This window comes from Pelobates fuscus, chromosome 5, assembly GCF_036172605.1.
Source record: "Pelobates fuscus isolate aPelFus1 chromosome 5, aPelFus1.pri, whole genome shotgun sequence".
Classification (NCBI taxonomy): domain Eukaryota; kingdom Metazoa; phylum Chordata; class Amphibia; order Anura; family Pelobatidae; genus Pelobates; species Pelobates fuscus.
In genome coordinates this window covers 11,283,320-11,306,115 of record NC_086321.1, presented here as the reverse complement: position 1 = coordinate 11,306,115, position 22,796 = coordinate 11,283,320, and the positions used below count along the sequence as shown (strand labels likewise).

The window sequence follows — 22,796 nt, the reverse complement described above, 5'->3', positions numbered from 1 at the left end:
CTTTATTTATTTTACTACAGAGATCACTGTATATATTTTATTCTTTTATATATGTTGAATATCCTGGTGACCCTTTGCTGCTATACTCCTGGGCACTGACAAGCGCAAATGCGGAATATTTCGAGATAGGGAGCTCATACCACACCAGCGACGAATCATTAACCGGAAAGACTACCGCACGCAAGATCAAGATATTCCACAGATCCATAATCGGGGATTATACCTCCGAGCGCATATATTTGGAGCTAATTACTAGCTCCAAAAAAGTGTAAGTGCTTTTCCTTTTATTTACCTCACCAACTATCTGAAAATACTACTTCATACTTAGTTTTTGTCTCCTGTTTTCCATATTGAATTGTATTTTCCTGGTTGGAATTTTACACATGGACAGGGCCCTAAAATAGGAAATCACTCATTGAGTTCAGAGTTAGTAGGTGGCCTGATATTTTAAGAGTCTATAATATAGTGTGATAACATATATGCTCCATAATGACTGGAGAGTGATGGAAGTTGCATTCTGTAGTATCTCTAGTGTAAACATTAAATTAGGAGACTAACCATGATGGTTAGAGGTATTCTTTGTGGGAATAAGTCAAGGTTACAGTGCAGGATATACACCTCTATATTGTGTGCTGTGCTGACCAGTGCATTATGACATCATTGTGATGATGTAATAACCATATCTCATCACTAGAATTACTCACCATTGTGAAAGAGCTGTTTTGATATTAAGATATATATCAAATTGCTCGAGAACGTTCTTGTTTTCATACCTAATCTTTACCTGAAATTGGACATTAGAGGGCGCTACTTTTCGCAGGACTAAGTACCGAGGCAGCACAGGGCAGCCTGATGGCTGGATTATTGCCTTTCGTTGGGCTCCTGCTATGTACCCCAGTATTACTGCTGGCAGAAACACTGGGTAAGTGCTTGTGGAGTACGTGTGCAGATTGTGTGATACTTGTACTATTATCTAGTTTGACTACCATTAGGATAATGTTATATGTCTAAATTAATTACATAGTTTCAGCTTGTTTCAATAGTTAGTAAGGTATACAATTTGAAGAAAAAGTGTAAATGTCTCTGAATGTAGTGTAGCGATGTACAATGGACTGTAAATGTAGCAGGGCGTTTACTGGAGCGAAGCAGTGGTCAGTGCATTGGGCTGTAGGAAGGAGGACAGTGTACCTGATTTAATTTACCCGTAGCTTTATATCAAGTTGTTTCTGTTACCGAGTAGGTGCGTACCTGGGGTATTTGTCAGCCCCCCAAGAATCGTAACATTTAAAGGGACACTACAAGTACTATAACTACTACAACATACATAATAAAAAATGTTATAGGAGAAAAATGTTCAAAAATGGTTTCAAATGTCCTGAGAAACTGAGGAAAAGAAAATTAGCTATACCGCGTTGACTTATATGCTCCCCCTAGATAGGTGTCCTATTGGTAAAATATTTACTTTGTGTCTTTTAACTCATTTATATCTCATACTGTTTCTTTTTTAGAGATCTACCCGGACTATATTTTGTCATTTGCCTTTAAACCATGTATTTATTGTTATTTATACTCTGTGATAACTTATATGCCCCATATTGGCTGGAGAGTGATGGGAGTTGCATTCTATAGCCTCTCCAGTGTCTACATTAGGCTAGAATATTAATAACAATGGTTAGGGGTATTTTGTGTGTTATTGACTTAAGGTTACAGTGCCCTGACCAGTGCATTATGACATTACTGTGATGATGTAATATCTATCTCATCACTATAATTACTCGCCATTCTGAAGGAGCTTTTTGATATTAAGACATATATCGAACTGCTGGTGAACATTCAGGCATTGCTAAGATATTAGCGATAATTACTTATAATAATAATTAGGAAGCACTGTTATTCACAGGACTAAGGACTGAGACAGCACAGTACAGCCTAATGGCTGGATTATTGTCTTTCATTGGGCTCCTGCTATGTGCCCCTCTATCACTACTGGCAGAAACGTTGGGTGAGTACTGGTCGCTTTGCTATGCTGTTCAGCTCAATGCTGAGAGAGAACATGATTTAACCAGCACCGATTTATCTGGAATCGGGCTTCTCCTATGGCCTTTATGCTGAGTATGCGGGCAGCGAACATACAGATTGTGTGATACCTGTGCTACTATCTGATTTGACTGGTGTTGGGATAATGTTATCTGGTCTACTTACTAACATCCGAATCGCGTAACGAACGGGGCATAACCATCCAGTACGAGGCCATTCCTAAATCTGGACATTGGTCACAGTATGTAACAATTTCCAGACATTTCCAGACAATTTCCAGGCATTTTAGGCTGAATTATGCCATTTGGATTTAATTTGGCTACAGTTTGGTTAGTGAATAACCCTCTCAGTGTCCCACGTTGCTGGTTAAAAAATGATGTGTCTAGTAGACCTTGGTGATGGTTTATGGTTATTCCCAGGATCCTGTAAAAAAATACACCATACATGGACAATATTGTTATGTGAGTCTGTATTATTTATAAGTGCGCAGTATACACCTTGTCCATTACAGGGTGACACCTCGGATATTCATTATTTTTTTCACAAGGGACATTTCTCTGTTTCCTACAGTGGATGGATGTGGCCACGTGGTCATGAATGATGAGGGTGGAACTCTTACATCAAAGAACTACCCTGAAACATACCCCGACCACTCAGTTTGCCAGATTACCATCAGAGTGCAGAGCGGTAAACAGCTGTACATCAAAGTGGCTGATTTGGACCTGGATATTGACTCTGCATCTCTGAAAATCTACAAGGGTTCATCCACTGAGGAATATGGTGAGTCTCTATTAATTCTACAGTATGGTGGGATGGAAAGCAAATGCTGGGGATTTGGAACATGTACTGGTTTTATAAAATTGTCACAGTTCATTGGAAATCATTTTTTCAGATTAGGATTAAGTACCAGACGTGATGAGCAGCATTATAGAATACAGTTTATTACAGACGCTATCCATACATATAAAATACAAATGATATTCTGCATCTCTAAGCTACTGACACTTCCATATATTATTTCAGTGAGTTACAGTGGAGATCTGAGCAAGGCAAAGACGGACATTTTCTTAGATGATAATACTGCCACCATTCGTTTTGAAAGTGGCCTCCACGTGTCTGGCCGAGGATTTCTGATTAATTATGCCAGCAGTGATCATCCAGGTACTGTGTCTACTAAACTGTGAATGTGTGTTACGAAGGATTCAGTTTGTGTCTCGGGGCTCCTTTGTACATGTCATGTCAATATTGTCCGTCACTGACAGTGAGAGCATTAAATTCATAATTCTTTGACAGTAGCTTCAAGATTGACCATACTCTGCAGGCATGAACACTACTGCTACATTACCTGCGGAGAAATGTGACCCGTGTTTGATCTCTCGGCTATGGCTCTTACTGCTATAGAATGCTGCCAGTTAATTCGTTTTAAATAAATACGGCTCTTAAGGTGTTAAAATACGTGTGCAGGAATCTCACCCTGCTCCTGTTTTTTATTGATAGATTTCATTACCTGCTTGACTCGCTGTGACTATAAAGAAGACCCAGAGTTCAGGTACGCTTGATTTTGCTAATTATACCTTCATAGAACATGTTGATGTTAAATAAAATGTGATCATAGAATATTGTAATACCTTTCTATTGGTCTGCAACAAGCGTTCTGAGATCCCTGTCTTTAGACTTTATGCTTGACAAAGAGGGGATCTCCTGAAAGCTTGACACTCCAAAAATGCCCAATAAAAAAACTACGCTTATCTAATACTTTACAACAGGGCTACCCAACCGAGATCCCCAGATGTTGTAAAACTACAACTCCCATGATGCGTTGCATGCCTTTAGAATGCATTTCGAATGACAAATCATCATGGTAGTTGTAGTTCTACAACATCTGGGGATCTACCTGTTGGGCAAGCCTGCTTTACAAGATTTTGTTTTATGAGAAAATGATGGTAAATGCAGGGAATTATTCACCAACATTGAACTGAGGTGAATCGTCAATCAACCTTTAAAATTCAGGCAGTAAATCAGCTGAGCGGAGAGTGTATGTGAATTGGGGAATCTGAATTAGAATTCAATATGTCAGTGTGATAATATACCGGTGTATAGCACGAGTATTAAACGCAATCTCTTCTTCTGTGTTTTGATTACCCTTTGTACAGCACTGCGGAGTAAGTTAGCATTTTATAAACAATAACATTATTTCTACAATTTCAGTAACTATTGTCCAGCCGGCTGCTGGGATGTAGCTGGAAACGTATTTGGAGATGTGACTAATGGATACCAAGAGGTGTGTAAACTGAGCTGTGCGAACATTTCTTCCTAGTGCACATTTTCTATTGGGCAAAGTATTAAATCAAAGCATTCGTGGTAATTCCTGCCCATAGTCCCATCTGACAGTGACTGGGTCCTGTGTAAAGTCCCCTCGCTTGTGGAGTTGGTGTACGATAGAAGTTGGTGGGGAGCTTGACTAACCTTTGGGGACTATCATGAGAAAAAACATCACCAATAGAATAGCACTAAACATTTCTACAAGGGCACTCTAACACTCTAACACCATAACCACCACAGCCCATTATAGTCCTTATGTTGGGAGTCTCCTTGTGCTGTGCCATCGTTAAGATTTAGATTATTTTCACATGGTTAGATAGACACCCAGGTCTACACAGATATCAATAAAGTGGACATTTCTATTAATAGTGATCTCAACGCGGTGCTTTTTTGAATGGAATTCATTGGCTGAAAATGTCAGCTGGCACACTCGGTCAATGAATTAAGTCTAGATAGGGACACTATTGATATTTGTAAAGAGGAAGTTGACCCTGCTTTAGCTGTAATATATCTGTGAATAGTATAGAACCCCGGGTGCGGAGCAGTCACTAATAAGCAGTGGGGGGTTACGTCCTGGGTCACAGACCTTCCTTCTTCCACCTGTCACTCTGCGTTAAGTGGGATTGTGGACCGCGGTAGAGGAGCTTCATTACCCTCTTCCCAATGAGAGAAAGCAGCTCTCCGCACGCAGGCCATGGAACAAATATCTGTTTTAGAAAATGTAGGCTGTTCCAGACATTATTATTATTTTCCTGAAAACTGATAAATTGTCAACAGAAACAAATGATCTACATCAGTTTTACCTCGCGTAGTAATAAGAAAGAATTATTGTCATCAGCTGATCTAACTCTCATCACTCCAGGCAGCCCAGCAGTGTCATTCACAGTATCTCAGTGGGAATTACAGCTATCGCATACTACGCGGTGTGATATTACACTGTGTGATATAGAATTTCAAAATATGATCTTTCCCATAAAATGCCAGTTATGTGAGGGATTAGTTACTTTAATTACCCAAACTAACACATCACACAGATTACAGGAGGGATCCAAGTATCAATACGTACTAATAAACTGACTTCATTTCAAGGCATCTAAGTGCTTGTTTACTACCAATCTGTGTTAATATTACAGACGTTAATACATTTGACAGATATTAAGCTTTCTCTTTTTATTTCTTTGCAGTCGTCCTTCGTTTGCAAATCGGCTGTCCATGCCGGCGTTATCGCAGACAATCTGGGCGGTCAGGTTCTAATAACTCGATTACAACGCACATTCCAATTCAAAGGGATGGTGACCAGTCAGATTTTGCCAAAAGGGTAAGTTGGAATTATTGTGCTATTAAAAAAATGATTATTTATACACAATATCCTTATTTAGAGCAGATTGTAAAATTCCTATTGGACAGGTGATGCTAGCTTCTCACTGATTGGTTGTGTGTGATTGATTAGCCGGAGAAGCCGGCCCGGCTACCCTAATAGACCTAATGTGGGCTATAGAATCCTCCATGTTCATCATAGCCCATATGTTCATGCTACAGGGACACAATCCATATATATTTCATAACTAGAGGGCTGTCAAATCAAGTTCATTTATATTAACCCCTTAAAAAGAGCGGTTTAAATATACGGGTTTGTATGATGACACACGTGAGGATTGAGTTTATTTATTTAATTGAACTTATTACTGCTGGACAATGCTTTTAAATATCTGAAAATAACAGCAAAGCACTCCCTGTAGTTTATTTTGATGCTTGTGCCAGACCTGTCCTGCTATAATAAAGGATTCGTTACCTACCTCAATTCTAAAAGGAGCTTTTTTAATTTGATTTATGTTTTTGCAGTGTCTCCGATTCAAATGTCCAGTTTATGTTCAACAATCCGGGTAAGAAAAATACCTTGTTAATGCCCGTAAAATGTGCTTAAAGAGACACTCTAAGCTGCATGTGGATAATGTTTAATCTTTATATAAATACTGCATTACAAAATGTACAATAAAAAATAAGATACTGATCTTAAAGAAACACGGTAACGTTAGGAATATATATAACTATATGTATACAGTATGTATTCCTAGCAGTGTATTGTCCCAGTCACAGCTTCGGTGGCCTGGGCAGCAGTGCCAGGGTAAACAAAGGCTTTTTATTTATAATTTCTCCCTCGTAGCTCTGCTTTCCTCAATGTAGCTCTAATTTCCGTAGGAAAGCAATGGGGGGCTAGTGCAAATATGCAGCAAAACGCTACGCTGCACCAATCAGATGGTTTCTCTTAGACAATCTGATTATAACTGCACAGTGGGAACTTCGTGGGTTCTCGATCACCTCAGGGGGACTTAGCCACGAATGTTATGGAATGGTTTCCCAGACAACTTGGATCGCAGTTTTGAACCACTTTGAAATCTGCCAAGAGAGCGCTTTTTGGAGGGAAAGTGCCTCAGACTAAAGGGAACAAATGCTACCTAAGAGCCAGACGGACCAACCCGTATTGCGCCCTCAGGAGCTCAGGAGCTGACTGGCAAAAGCACCAAATGCCCTGAAACTATTTGGGGCATAGGACCACGTGTGCGGCTGGTCAGAACTTTAACACGGTGGCGTTTCCCCTACACTGCATGGGTTATTTAACAATGTATTATTTGTGGGGTTATTTTATGTTTTTATTATGTTTTGGGGTATTTTTATGGTTTAAATGTTTAGGTTTGCCTCTCTGTTCCTGGGAGATAATTAGCTTACCGATCTTTAACGCAATTATCTCCCAGGTAGTGTTGTCGCGAACCCGAAATTTTCGGTTCGCGAACGGCGAACGCGAACTTCCGGAAATGTTCGCGAACCGGCGAACCGCGCGAACCGCCATTGACTTCAATGGGCAGGCGAATTTTAAAACCAACAGGGACTCTTTCTGGCCACAAAAGTGATGGAACAGTTGTTTCAAGGGGACTAACACCTGGACTGTGGCATGCAGGAGGGGGATCCATGGCAAAACTCCCATGGAAAATTACACAGTTGATGCAGAGTCTGCTTTTAATCCATAAAGGGCAGAAATCACCTAACATTGACACCTGTCCTCAAAGCCCCTGATACACACTGACACAGAGCAGAATAGAGACTGTTCCCCATCCTCAGAGACCATGATACACACTGACACAGAGCAGAATAGAGACTGTTACCCCTACATAGGGTCACTTGGCAGATATGGCGGGGTCGTGGGAGGGGGAGGATGACTTTCACCTCTTCCCCTGTTAGATTCGCGTTGTGCTGTGACATCACCCTTATACACTGTGTAAAGCATACTATTTAATTTGATCAGCATGGCCACTTGAGTTTTTATAGTTTTCACGCTGCTTGTAGTTTATATATGGTTCACAAAAATCAAACAAACGATAAAGTAAACATGTAAGGATTCAGAATATTCTTTCAAACCCTTACACATTGTGTGTACGTATTTTTTGTCTTAAGTTTGTGGCTTTAAAGAGGTTCACGTTGTTTCTATGATGTGCATAACATGTTCTTGTAAATGTTTGTTAAATTTTTCCTGGAATTGTAGTTTTTCAACCTGAATAAAGATAGTCAAATCCCTGATACACACTGACACAGAGCAGAATAAGGACTGTTCCCCCTACATAGGGTCACTTGGCAGATATGGATTGACACCTATCCTAATGATCCCTGATACACACTGACACAGAGCAGAATAGGGACTGTTCCCCCTACATAGGGTCACTTGGCAGATATGGATTGACACCTGTCCTCAAAACCCCTGATACACACTGACACAGAGCAGAATAGGGAATGTTCCTCCTACATAGGGTCACTTGGCAGATATGGATTGACACCTGTCCTCAAAACCGCTGATACACACTGACACAGAGCAGAATAGAGACCGGGGGTCTAGTAGCGTGGACACCCAGCACAGGTTGTTCTCCTTCAGCCTTTTTATACGAGGGTCCCTCAACAGGCACGACAGCATGAAAGACCCCATTTGCACAAGGTTGGATGCCGAGCTACTCATTTCCCGTTCCTCCTCCTCACACAGAGCAGAATAGGGACTGTTCCCCCTACATAGGGTCACTTGGCAGATATGGATTGACACCTGTCCCCAAAGCCCCTGATACACACTGACACAGAGCATAAAAGGGACTGTTCCCCCTACATAGGGTCACTTGGCAGATATGGATTGACACCTGTCCTCAAAACCCCTGATACACACTGACACAGAGCAGAATAGGGACTGTTCCTCCTACATAGGGTCACTTGGCAGATATGGATTGACACCTGTCCTCAAAACCCCTGATACACACTGACACAGAGCAGAATAGGGACTGTTCCCCCTACATAGGGTCACTTGGCAGATATGGATTGACACCTGTCCTCAAAACCCCTGATACACACTGACACAGAGCAGAATAGAGACTGTTCCCTGTCCACAGAGACCATGATACACACTGACACAGAGCAGAATAGAGACTGTTCCCCCTACATAGGGTCACTTGGCAGGTATGGATTGACACCTGTCCTCAAAGCCCCTGATACACACTGACACAGAGCAGAATAGAGACTGTTCCCTGTCCACAGAGTCCATGATACACACTGACACAGAGCAGAATTGAGACTGTTCCCCGTCCACAGAGACCATGATAAACACTGACACAGAGCAGAATAGAGACTGTTCCCCCTACATAGGGTCACTTGGCAGGTATGGATTGACACCTGTCCTCAAAGCCCCTGGTACACACTGACACAGAGCAGAATAGAGACTGTTCCCTGTCCACAGAGACCATGATACACACTGACACAGAGCAGAATAGAGACTGTTCCCCGTCCACAGAGACCATGATACACACTGACACAGAGCAGAATAGAGACTGTTCCCTATCCACAGAGTCCATGATACACACTGACACAGAGCAGAATAGAGACTGTTCCCCGTCCACAGAGACCATGATACACACTGACACAGAGCAGAATAGAGACTGTTCCCCATCCACAGAGACCATGATACACACTGACACAGAGCAGAATAGGGACTGTTACCCCTACATAGGGTCACTTGGCAGGTATGGATTGACACCTGTCCTCAAAGCCCATGATACACACTGGGGGGAGCTACTGTCCTCCCCAACCCCTGCGCGGTTTGTGGGGGCCATAAATCACAATGGGGGGACCTACTGTCCTCCCCCCCTCGGCCCCTACCCCTGCGCGGTGGGTGGGGGCCATAAATCACAATGGGGGGGCCTACTTTCCTCCCCCCCGGCCCCCATCCCTGCGCGGTGGGTGGGGGGCATAAATCACAATGGGACGGACCTACTGATAGGAGTGGAGTATTGTTCATATCAGTTTAATACCTTCCGCGTCTCCTATCAGTGGACGTGTATATGGCAGCCATTTTAGGAACCGCACACCTGGGACCCGAGCAAGGTCACCTCATTCAAGCTGCTCTGGTTCCTTGATGAGCCAGCTGCCCGTGAGTTAACATGTCCCGTGGAGAAGCACTCTGTCCTGTAAAGCCTCACCACAAAAAAATTAAATAAATAACAGCACTCGGAGTGGTGAGTTTAGTAAATGTTCATATCAGTTTAATACCTTCCGCGTCTCCTATCAGTGGACATGTATATGGCAGCCATTTTAGGAACCGCACACCTGGGACCCGAGCAAGGTCACCTCTTTCAACAGGCGACATGATTTGGCCCTGTAAAACTATCCTGGATATTATGTACAATTTCTATGGATATGGCAGTGATTTCTGTAACAGGGAGATGGAAGAAGATGCTTGGTCGGTCCTCTTACTTGAAATTTGGGGCACTGCGCGGGCAAGCTAATGTGCCACCAGATAGGAGTGGTGAGTTTAGTATTGTTCATATCAGTTTAATACCTTCCGCGTCTCCTATCAGTGGACGTGTAAATGGCAGAGATTTTTAATTGTTGAATCACCTCCCCTTTTTAGGCCAAGGTGGGAAGATGCTTAGACCACTGGTATATTGGTGCCATCTTGGAGGATTTTTTTTTGGTTTGGTTTTTGAAGCCACAGTGCTGCACCAGTGGGCCTAAAAATTAGGCATGTACACATGCCTGAAAAATGTGGTACTGTAGCAGCGGCCAGAAAAATTGATGTTTGTTTCACAGGCAGAAAGTGCCCTAAAACATAGCGGCTTGAACCCTAGTTGGTGGCGGATAAGTCACGCAAGTCAACCGGCATTCAGAGCTAAAATACAGCAGCGTGTGGACCATTTTTAGCCCAAGGCAGCTCATCTCATCAGGCCTTTTTTAATTGAATGTATCGCCCAGTGTCATTCCCTTCGGGATCCATCCCTCATTCATCTTAATAAAGGTGAGGTAATCTAGACTTTTTTGACCTAGGCGACTTCTCTTCTCAGTGACAATAGGGGGTTATGGAAGAGGATGGAGTAGGAGGAGTAGAGGAGGTGGCAGCAGGAATGCCTGCAAGTCGTGGCGGTGTCACCAACTCCTCTGCAATGCCACGCATTCCATGCTTGTCAGCCGTCAGCAGGTTTACCCAATGCGCAGTGTAGGTGATATACCTGCCCTGACCATGCTTTGCAGACCAGGTATCAGTGGTCAGATGCCTTGCCCCAACACTGTGTGCCAGACATGCCATGACTTCCTTTTGCACAATCGAGTACAGGTTGGGGATTGCCTTTTGTGAAAAGAAATTCCGGCCGGGTACCTTCCACTGCGGTGTCCCAATAGCTACAAATTGTTTGAACGCCTCAGACTCAACCAGATTGTATGGTAAAAGCTGGCGGGCTAATAGTTCGGACAAGCCAGCTGTCAGACGCTGGGCAAGGGGGTGACTTGGTGACATTGGCTTCTTACGCTCAAACATGTCCTTGACAGACACATGACTGTGGGCAGATGAGCGGGAACTGCTCAAGGCGGGAGACGGAGTGGCGGATGGTTGAGAGGGGGCAAGGAGGACAGCAGTGGTTGACGTGGCTGAAGATGCTGGACCAGGAGGAGGATGGCGGCTTAGAGTAGGTGTGCTGCTTGTACTCATGTGTTGATCCCATAGGCGTTTGTGATGTGAGATCATGTGCCTACGCAAAGCAGTTGTACCTAGGTGGGTGTTGGACCTCCCACGACTCAGTTTCCTTTGGCACAGGTTGCAAATGGCATCGCTGTTGTCAGAGGAAGACACACAAAAAAATTCCACACTGCTGAGCTCTGCAATGACGGCATTCTGGTGGTGGACACAGCATGCATTGATTGGCGTGCTGTCCGGCTGACCCCGGGTGCCAATGCATGCTGTCTGACTGTGCCAGTAGCTCCTTGCGACGACCCCCCCCCTTCTTCCAACTCGTCTCCTCCTCCTCTCTGTCTCCCCATCTGAACTTTCGCCCTGTTCTTCTTCTTGCCGAGCGGGCACCCACGTGACATCCATGGACGCATCGTCATCATTAACCGCTTCGCTTGTATCTGACAACTCAGAAAAGGAAGCAGCAGCGGGTTCAACATCATCATCATCACACCGTACCTCCATGTGTTTAATGCTGCCTGCCTGAGACATATCCCTGTTATCTACATCCTCTAGCAATAATGGTTGCACATCACTCATTTCTTCAAACGGGTGTGTGAATAACTCCTCTGACATACCAAGTAAAGCGGCTGTGGTGCTAGTTTTGGTGGTGGCGGCAGGCGGGTGAGTGGTATCTTGAGAGGTGCCTGAAGCTAAGCTGGAGGAGGATGGTGCGTCAAGGTTCTGAGCGGAGGCTGTACAAGATTGGGTGTCCTGTGTTAGCCAGTCAACTATGTCCTCAGAACTTTTCAAGTTCAGGGTACGTGGCTTCTGAAAACTGGGCATTATTCTAGGGCAAAAGGGAATCACAGCACCACGACCACGACGGCCCCTGCGGGGTGGCCTGCCTCTGCCTGTCATTTTTTTGGGGATTAGTGGTACTATGCGTGCAAGCTACAGTGAGACCAGATATGATTGGCAATGTGAACTGTAACAGTTCTGCAGAGCACACACTGTAGGCCTGACACACCCGCTTGAAGACAAGTAACTGCTACTCAATCTATAACAGTGAAAAACAAATTTTGGTTTTAAAAGCACGCTATAGAGACACCAGATATGATTGGCAATGTGCACTGGAACAGTTCTGGAGAGCACATGCTGAAGGAAGGACTGACAGAGCCGCTTGAAGGACACTGACTGGCTGCTATTAGCTTACACTAGAAACCTTTTTTCTTTGTAAAAGCACGCTATAGAGACACCAGATATGATTGGCAATGTGCACTTGAACAGTTATGCAGAGCACACACTGTAGGCCTGACACACCCGCTTGAAGACAAGTAACTGCTATTCAATCTATAACAGTGAAAAACAAATTTTGGTTTTAAAAGCACGCTATAGAGACACCAGATATGATTGGCAACTGTCAAAGTACGCTGGCAGTGTTGTGCAGGGCACACGCTGAAGGAAGGCCTGACAGAGCCGCTTGAAGGACACTGACTGGCTGCTATTAGCTTACACTGGAAACCTTTTTTCTTTGTAAAAGCACGCTAAAGAGACACCAGATATGATTGGCAACTGTCAAAGCACGCTGGCACAGGTCTGCAGAGCACACGCTGAAGTAGGCCTGACACCCAGACGCTTGCAGACAACTAACTGCTCTTCTATTACAGTGAAAAAAAAATATTTATTTTAAATCTAAAGCTTAAGCTATTGTAAAAACAGATATGAGTGGTGGCACTGGGCAAGAGGGCACAGTATCCACTATGAACCTCACACAGAAGCTGGCAGGCAGGCAACTGCTCTTCTATTACAGTGGAAACAAAATTTTGGTTTTAAAAGCACGCTATAGAGACACCAGATATGAGTGGCAACTGTCAAAGTACGCTGGCAGGGTTGTGCAGGGCACACGCTGAAGGAAGGCCTGACAGAGCCGCTTGAAGGACACTGACTGGCTGCTATTAGCTTACACTGGAAACCTTTTTTCTTTGTAAAAGCACGCTAAAGAGACACCAGATATGATTGGCAACTGTCAAAGCACGCTGGCAGTGTTGTGCAGGGCACACGCTGTAGGAAGGCCTGACAGAGCCGCTTGAAGGACACTGACTGGCTGCTATTAGCTTACACTGGAAACCTTTTTTCTTTGTAAAAGCACGCTAAAGAGACACCAGATATGATTGGCAACTGTCAAAGCACGCTGGCACAGGTCTGCAGAGCACACGCTGAAGTAGGCCTGACACCCAGACGCTTGCAGACAACTAACTGCTCTTCTATTACAGTGAAAAAAATTTATTTATTTTAAATCTAAAGCTTAAGCTATTGTAAAAACAGATATGAGTGGTGGCACTGGGCAAGAGGGCACAGTATCCAATGTGAACCTCACACAGAAGCTGGCAGGCAGGCAACTGCTCTTCTATTACAGTGGAAACAAAATTTTGGTTTTAAAAGCACGCTATAGAGACACCAGATATGAGTGGCAACTGTCAAAGTACGCTGGCAGGGTTGTGCAGGGCACACGCTGAAGGAAGGCCTGACAGAGCCGCTTGAAGGACACTGACTGGCTGCTATTAGCTTACACTGGAAACCTTTTTTCTTTGTAAAAGCACGCTAAAGAGACACCAGATATGATTGGCAACTGTCAAAGCACGCTGGCAGTGTTGTGCAGGGCACACGCTGAAGGAAGGCCTGACAGAGCCACTTGAAGGACACTGACTGGCTGCTATTAGCTTACACTGGAAACCTTTTTTCTTTGTAAAAGCACGCTATAGAGACACCAGATTTGAGTGGCAACTGTCAAAGTACGCTGGCAGGGTTGTGAGGGCACACGCCGAAGGAAGGCCTGACAGAGCCGCTTGAAGGACACTGACTGGCTGCTATTAGCTTACACTGGAAACCTTTTTTCTTTGTAAAAGCACGCTAAAGAGACACCAGATATGATTGGCAACTGTCAAAGCACGCTGGCACAGGTCTGCAGAGCACACGCTGAAGTAGGCCTGACACCCAGACGCTTGCAGACAACTAACTGCTCTTCTATTACAGTGAAAAAAAATTATTTCTTTTAAATCTAAAGCTTAAGCTATTGTAAAAACAGATATGAGTGGTGGCACTGGGCAAGTGGGCACAGTATCCAATGTGAACCTCACACAGAAGCTGGCAGGCAGGCAACTGCTCTTCTATTACAGTGAAAACAAATTATTTCTTTTAAATCTAAAGCTTAACCTATTGTAAAAACAGATATGAGTGGTGGCACTGACTGTGCAAATGGGCAAGGCATCCAACCTGACACAGAAGCTGGCAGGCAGGCAACTGCTCTTCTATTACAGTGAAAAAAAAATATTTATTTTAAATCTAAAGCTTAACCTATTGTAAAAACAGATATGAGTGGTGGCACTGACTGTGCAAATGGGCAAGGCATCCAACCTGACACAGAAGCTGGCAGGCAGGCAACTGCTCTTCTATTACAGTGAAAAAAAAATATTTCTTTTAAATCTAAAGCTTAACCTATTGTAAAAACAGATATGAGTGGTGGCACTGGGCAAGTGGGCACAGTATCCAATGTGAACCTCACACAGAAGCTGGCAGGCAGGCACCTGCAATTACATTACACAGGAAAAAAAAAAAAAGAAAAGCAGCCTGATGTTCTAGCCCTAAAAAGGGCTTTTTGGGGTGCTGTCCTTACAGCAGAGATCAGATGAGTCCTTCAGGATTGTAGTGGACACTGAATACCCTAGCCTAGCTATCAATTTCCCTATCTAATCAGCAGCAGCTAAACTTTCCCTCCTCTCACTAAGCATGCAGCTTCAGAATTAATCGAAAATGGATGCTGGGAGGGAGGTTGGAGGGTGTGGAAGGGAGGGAGTGCTGCTGATTGGCTGGAATGTGTCTGCTGACCGAGAGGCACAGGGTCAAAGTTTGCCCAAACGGATCAAACTGCACATGTGTCCGCCCGCCGCGGCGAACGCGAACACGCTAAGTTCGCCGGGAACTGTTCACCGGCGGACAGTTCGGTACATCACTACTCCCAGGCCTAGAGATTGGCTGTGTTTGGATGCATTAAACAAGTTGACTCCCAGAACTATGTGTCGTCTAGTTACTGGGAGGTGAAGGGATATAATCACTGCTTAGCACCTTGTTCCAGCTCTTGGAGGATTCAGCAGTGAAAGTCCTTATTAGGACTAGAGCTCCCAGGACCGTGTGTCGTCCAGTCCTTGGGAGGGAATAGAGCTAGTCTCCTATCCTGCTCCAGGAGGACCCCAGTCAAGCCACAGCGACTGGGGCAGAAGCGCTGGGGTTTTACCTTGTTCCAGCTAGGAAGCGGTCCTTGGCAGAGATACCCAGTCAGTGTACAGGGAGCTCCGCTACAATGTAGTTTAGCTCTTGGCAGCAGTTCCATTAATTGGGCCACATTGATGGAACTACTGAACAAGTTGATAGCATCCACGGGAAGTTCTACACATGGAGTTATATATTTGGATCGCTCCATTGTGTGCATGCTATCAGCAAGGGCTCGGGTTCTCTCACAGAGTGTGTCAATAAAGGTAACTCATTTAAATGAGAGAGTCTGATAATATCTGTTTTCAGCCTGCATTGATGATTTAACTGGGAAGTAGAGAAAGCAGGCAAAAGTTCCATGTGTGCAAACAGTTATTTACTTGATCTTCTCCTCTGCAGGATACATTTCATCTACGCGTCCCACATGGACAGATACAAAAATGGGAGAGTTCACCCAGTGGCGTACACACACTCTATGGGGCCCCGGTGCGAAACTGATCCGTGGGCCCCCCCCCCCTACCGTGAACCTCTCCCCCCTGACACATACATACAGACACAAACACATACATACATACACACACGCAGACACATACATAGACACACACACATACACAGACACAGACATACAGAAACAGACACACACACACAGAGACAGACACACAATCATACATACACAGACATACATACAGATACACACACACACACACACACACAGAGACAGACAGACATACACACAGAGACACAGACACACATATGGATACACACACACACAGAGACACAGACATACATACACACATGCAGACACATACATACAGAGACACACACGCAGACACATACACAGACATACAGAAACAGACACAAACACACACAGAGAGACACAGACACACAATCATACATACACAGACATACATACAGATACACACACACACACACACACACACAGACAGACATACACACAGAGACACAGACACACATATGGATACACACACAGAGACACAGACATACATACACACAGATACAGACATACACACATACAGACACACATACACAGACATAAATACACACAGACACATATACACAAAATGTTTCCTACCATGTGTGGGTCCAGTGGTGGCTCAGCCTGATGGGAGTCAGAGTTCCCACTCTGACTCTCTCCTCCTTTCAGTTTCCTCCCTCGCGGGCTGTCAGTATGCAGGGAGGAGTGACGTGCGGTCACTTCCTCCCAGCGTGTGATGTCATCACAGGGGGCCCGGTCGCGCTCTTAAAGCGCCCAGCGCAGACCGGGCCCCCTTACAATCCATGTCCATCGGGTGGCCCTGACAGCATGGGCCACCCGATGGACCCCTTGACATGCGGCCCCGGCGGTTTGCCGCACGGGCCGGGGCTGCAAAGCGTGGTAGCTGCTACCCGGTCGCGGGGGGGCTGCAGGGCGGCCGGGCCCCCTGGAGTGCCGGGCCCGGTCGCAGCTGCGACCCCTGCGACCGCGGTACGTACGCCACTGAGTTCACCAAAGACCAGATAGCTACTGATAAAAACAAAGCAGGTGAGGATCTCACATTAGTGTTCAGAAGTGAATGTACACTGTTTGTATAAGCCAAAAAGCCTTATACTGTACATTGTTTTATTCCACATGTCTCTCATTCGAAAGCTTGGGGAAGTTTGTAATGAGCTGTGACTCAAGTTGAGAATGACTACGGAAAGAACTGTACAGTATACTTACCTTTATTTCATAAGAGTAAGAACGGCTTGTAATGCTGTCAACAGACGCATAACTGGTTAAACATTGCTCAACCAACAGATGGCGCTGTGTATGAGACTACTCCTGTAACTGTTTTTTCAGCTGTAACAACAGATGGTGCTGTGTATTTAAATACTGAACTGTATTTAGACAATTTCAGCCTGTATTAACATAGAGGCTCGCTGCAAAGCTTGCACGGGGACTCCGTGCATCAGCTCCGCCTCTTCGGCCATACTGCGGCTGTGCGGCGGCTGAATGTCCGTTCTCGCGAGGCACTTAAACGCACACTCGTGGGTATGTCCGTACTCACGAGTGTACGCAAAGTGAGGGTCCGCAAAGCGGGGTATGCCTGTACACAAAGTTCTATGTTTCTGTAGTGTCCTACCAGCAGAGGTCCCAGACAGTAAAACAAGAAATGACGCTTCTTGTTAGAATGAAAATCGATGATTTGCTTTTTGTAACATTTGTCACTGATTGTAAACTTTGTAATAATAAGTGAATTTCTAACATCATGTTTGTTTAATTCTAGGATTTCCAGTCTTTGTTCTTGTCATGGCAGTTACACCGATTGTGTTTCTAATTGGAGGTGTGATTACCATGTGTATGTTGCTAAGGTATGTGTTTCACCATATATAACAATATATGTAGAAATCACTGCATTACAGTGTTAAATAAAGAGATGGAGGTTTTAGTTTACCAGTTTGACGTGTTTACAATTGAAGTGAAATTTTCTGACTGTAGTAACTTTTGCCCTGACGCCAAATAGTAAATGTTTCAAGCTGAAATACTGAAATAAATAGTAAATGCAATGCCATTTGGTATTTACTAATTGGAGTTGTGCTATCATAGATTTGAGACAACCTTTTTGTTTATTGTGGAAACGCGAATGACTCTAGTTGTATGGTCCTACTAAGCACGTGGCATATTAAAGGGACACTATAGTCACCCAGACTACTTCAGCTTAATGAAGTGGTCAGGGTGCAATGTCCCTCAGGATTTAACCCTTCAGATGCAAACATAACAGTTTTAGATAAACTGCTATGTTTACATTTGGGGTTAATCCAGCCTCTAGTGGCTGTCTTCTGGACAGCCACTAGAGGCGCATCTGCGACACTGGAGGCATATTATGCCTCCATCGCACAGAGCGTCCATAGGAAAGCTTTGATAAATACTTTCCTATTGACAGTTTGAATGCGCGCACAGCACTTGCCGCGCATGTGCATTCGGCTCTGCTGACGTTGGCAGAGGGAGCTGACGTCAGCGGGGGAGGAGAGGTCACCAGCGCCGAGGGTGCCCGCCGCTGGAATAAGGTAAGCAGCTAAAGGGGTTTTAACCCCTTCAGCGCCACGGGGTGGGAGCACCCTGAGGGTGGGGGCACCCCCAGGGCACTATAGTGTCAGGAAAACTGCTATGTTTTCCTGACACTATAGTGATCCTTTAATCTTTCTGTGCCAGAGTGGAGATATGGGAAATACACCTCTCTTCTCTGCGGCACTGAAAGTGATATAAAACAGTTTAAACAGTTTTATAAGAGGTTATAAAACAGATCCCATAGGCTACCACACATTGAGATAGCCAGTCACGTCTCTGAGTTGTCATCAAGTAGTTTAATAAATAATAATTCTGCGGTTTGTTCACATTTTGTGCCAATGAGGACGGCAATGCATTGAGCTGCTACAAACTGTAAAACTGAATGGGTCAATGGTGGGTTCTCAAAGACTTTTTTTTAAACTGTTTTGCCAGAATTATAGCTATAAACAGCAATGGATCTGTTAGCAGCTTTAATTTAAAGGCTGTACGTTATCAGTTATGGTTCAGGCATAACTGATATAGTGATAGCCAGAAATATTCAAATATTATTACTTTTTATTATCTTTATTTTAAATGAGGACTAAAAGTGGTAAAGGTAGTAAGTGCCAAAAGCGAATATTTTGGGAAATCGCAAAAAAAAAATTTTTGCACATATCTGGCAATTACAATGTTTACGATTTTACAGGCTCTTTTGAACTACTTGGAGGACTACCAGGCACTTTTCACGTTTACCACATTATAAAGCATTGCTCCTTTGACACTTAAACGTGGAAAATGGTGTTTTCATTTTTTTGGCACTTACATCGTTTACCACTTTTAGTCTTTAAATATCAATCCAGACTAACTAAGAGCTCAGAAACATAAAACAAGTTGGCTCTGTGTTAGGGTTGATCAGCAGACAAGAAACTAAACTGGGAATTGCAAAATTGGGGGGAAAATATAGCTGAATTGGAACATGTATCCCACTCAGCTATTTGTCCAGCTCGGCTGTATTGTGCTTGAAAGTACGATTCTTGGGTCAATTCCCAGACTAGTGAATAACACTCAATCACTAAATTTGATTTATAAACCACCAAATGATCCTTGGCTCACAACCCTGACACAAATAGATCATTTTTTTATGTTTATAAACATAGGTGGCAGAAAGCACATTTTCTTTCCTTTCCTGTTGAAAGCCAACAGATCCTTCGTAGATATTGATCAGTGCATATCTATTTTATCACATGTGGACTATTGTGTTTCTAAGGTAATACTATGTACACAATGCTTTGGAAATGTACCATGCTTCAGAGTAAGGGCAGTTGACTAGGTGCATTGATGGATGCTGATAATTTAAATGTGAATTTTCATTATTTACAGGAAAAGAAGAGACTTTGGTGATGACATAGAAACAGGTAAGTACAGACTATGTGTAATGTTGCTCGTCTGGACAAAGATAACAGAAAAAGATCAAATATATTGTCTGTTTCCTGCAGGAGTCTGTATGCAACTAAAGTCATTTGGAAGAAAGGAATTGACAAAATCTAATCTCAGCTACGAGAATGAGGATAAAAAGTATAAAAGGCCAACACCACATGTCTCTCTTCTGGATCCTCAATATTCTCATCATCTCCCCATGATTGATCCTGGCTTCCTGATAAGAAAGGCGCCCACCACCAAGTACATAGATAAAGTGATCAAGGATTCTTGTGGAAGTGGGAAGACTGAGAGCCTCGCTCATAATCAGTCAAGTCACAGTAGCCATGACAATGCAACTTGCGTCACGTCCTCTGTGCCTCAATATGAAAAGCCATGCTTAGAAGACGATGCAAAAAGAAAACCAGTATATACTGACTACAGATTCCCTTCAGATTATCCTAGTCGTCATCACCATCTTCCCATTGATTATTGCCAACTTCAATGTCCTCAATATCATCTTCTTCATCATCTTCCTCAACGGCATCATCCTCACCCCCATTTTCATGATCATCCCTCCCATCTTTATCATTTTTATCCCCAAATTCCTGTTCGTCCTCTTTCTCCAACTCATCATCATGATGTCCACTAGTTCAGAGACCAGATGTGATGATTCCCCCCCAACGAGTTCAGTAGATCTCCCGTGACATAGATACACAAGTGTACATACCAACTGACTAGTGTGACCACTGAACATTGAATACAATAAAGATGATTATTTGCATTACTAGTAGTAGTCACTACTCCATTTTCCTGTACTTGGTTACTAGTAATGGCTGATTTCCTGGGAGGCCATAAGCTTTCCTAAAGAGATGGATTTTAAGGCATTTCTTAAACGATTGAAGACTAGGGGAGAGTCTTATGGCGGTAGGCAGGCTATTTCATAGGAAGGGAACCGCCCGCGAGAAGTCCTGCAAGCGTGAGTTGGCCGTACGGGTGTGAGCAGCGGACAGGAGAAGGTCATGGGCAGAGCGGAGAGACCGAGAAGGGGCATACCTATGGATCTGTGAAGAGATATAAAAGGAGAATTGTTCAGTGCTTTATATATATATATGGGTTAGCACTTTGAATTGACTCCTATAGGATACAGGAAGCCAATGTAAGGACTGACAGAGGTGTGAGGTGTGAGAGAACCGACTAGAGAGGAAAATCAGTCTGGCAGCAGCATTCATTACAGACTGTAGGGGAGCAATACGGCTATTGGGAAGACCAATTAGGAGAGAGTTACAATAATCCATGCGGGAAATTACTAGAGCATGGACAAGCTCCTTGGTAGTATCTTGCGTTAGAACTATGTTTTTAGTATGGAATCTACAGGATTTGGCAACATACTGGATGTGAGTCTCAAAGGTGAGGCCAGAATCAAGTATGATGCCATGACAGCGCGCTTGCAATGATGGACTTATGTGGATACCACTAACTTGAAGGGAGAGGAGGAAAGACACGGAGCTCAGTTGGACATCTAGTTGGACTATCTCTCCTCCCCAGACCTCTCCCCTGCCGTCCTGCAACGTGTCACTGCTTGCCTTTCTTCCATCTCTGACTGGATGTCCTCCCGCTTTCTGAAACTCAATCTCTCAAAAACTGAGCTCCTTGTCTTTCCTCCTCCTAATACTGATCCTCCTCTTTCGCTCTCCCTCCAAGTTTGTGGTACCAACATCAGTCCATCCTTGCAAGCACGCTGTCTTGGCGTCATACTTGACTCTGGTCTCACCTTTGAGCCTCACATCCAGCATGTTGCCAAATCCTGTAGATTCCATCTTAAAAACATAGCCCACATCCGCCCCTTTCTTGCACCAGATACTACCAAGGAGCTTGTCCATGCTCTGGTAATTTCCCGCATGGATTATTGTAACCCTCTCCTGATTGGTCTCCCCAATAGCCGTACTGCACCCTTACAGTCCGTAATGAATGCTGCTGCTAGATTGATTTTCCTCTCTAGTCGTTTCTCTCACACCTCACCCCTCTGCCAGTCCTTACATTGGCTTCCTGTATGCTATAGGAGTCAATTCAAGGTACTAACTCACACCTATAAAGCACTGAACAACTCTAGCCCCTCTTATATCTCCTCACAGATCCATAGGTATGTCCCTTCTCGGTCTCTCCGTTCTGCCCGTGACCACCTCCTGTCCGTTGTCCGCACTCGTACGGCCAACTCGCGCTTGCAGGACTTCTCACGGGCGGCTCCCTTCCTATGGAATAGCCTGCCTACCGCCATCAGACTCTCCCCTAGTCTTGCATCTTTTAAGAAGTGCCTTAAAACCCATCTCTTTAGGAAAGCTTATGGCCTCAAAGACTAACCCTTACCTCACATACCTGTCTCTTGCCCTCTCCTAAAGGGCAGCCCACCTTATTTGATTGTAAATTCCTGTCCTAATGTGTTTTACACCCCACCTCCTATAGAATGTAAGCTCGTTTGAGCAGGGTCCTCTTCAACCTATTGCTCCTGTAAGTTTATTTGTAATTGTCCTATTTATAGTTAAATCCCCCTCTCATAATATTGTAAAGCGCTACGGAATCTGTTGGCGCTATATAAATGGCAATAATAATAATAATAATAGTCAGAGATGGAAGAAAGGCAAGCATTCCCCATTGCAGGACAGCAGGGGAAAGGTCCAGGTAGGAGAGATATATCTGGGTGTCATCAGCATACAGGTAGTAGTGGAATACAAATGAGGTAATATTGGTGCCAAGAGAGGC

At 44.1% G+C, this 22,796-nt stretch overlaps 1 protein-coding gene across 1 annotated transcript; it reads left to right on the top strand.

The window, feature by feature from the left end:
• The first annotated feature begins 2,565 nt into the window (after positions 1–2,565).
• On the top strand, positions 2,566–20,688 carry LOC134611985 (discoidin, CUB and LCCL domain-containing protein 1-like). Its single transcript, XM_063456366.1, has 9 exons — positions 2,566–2,817; positions 3,061–3,198; positions 3,535–3,586; positions 4,246–4,318; positions 5,544–5,677; positions 6,202–6,242; positions 17,860–17,944; positions 20,001–20,035; positions 20,117–20,688. Exons 1-9 carry the CDS (start codon positions 2,631–2,633, stop codon positions 20,686–20,688), a joined length of 1,317 nt encoding a protein of 438 aa, XP_063312436.1. The 5' UTR covers positions 2,566–2,630.
• Positions 20,689–22,796: the final 2,108 nt, after the last annotated feature.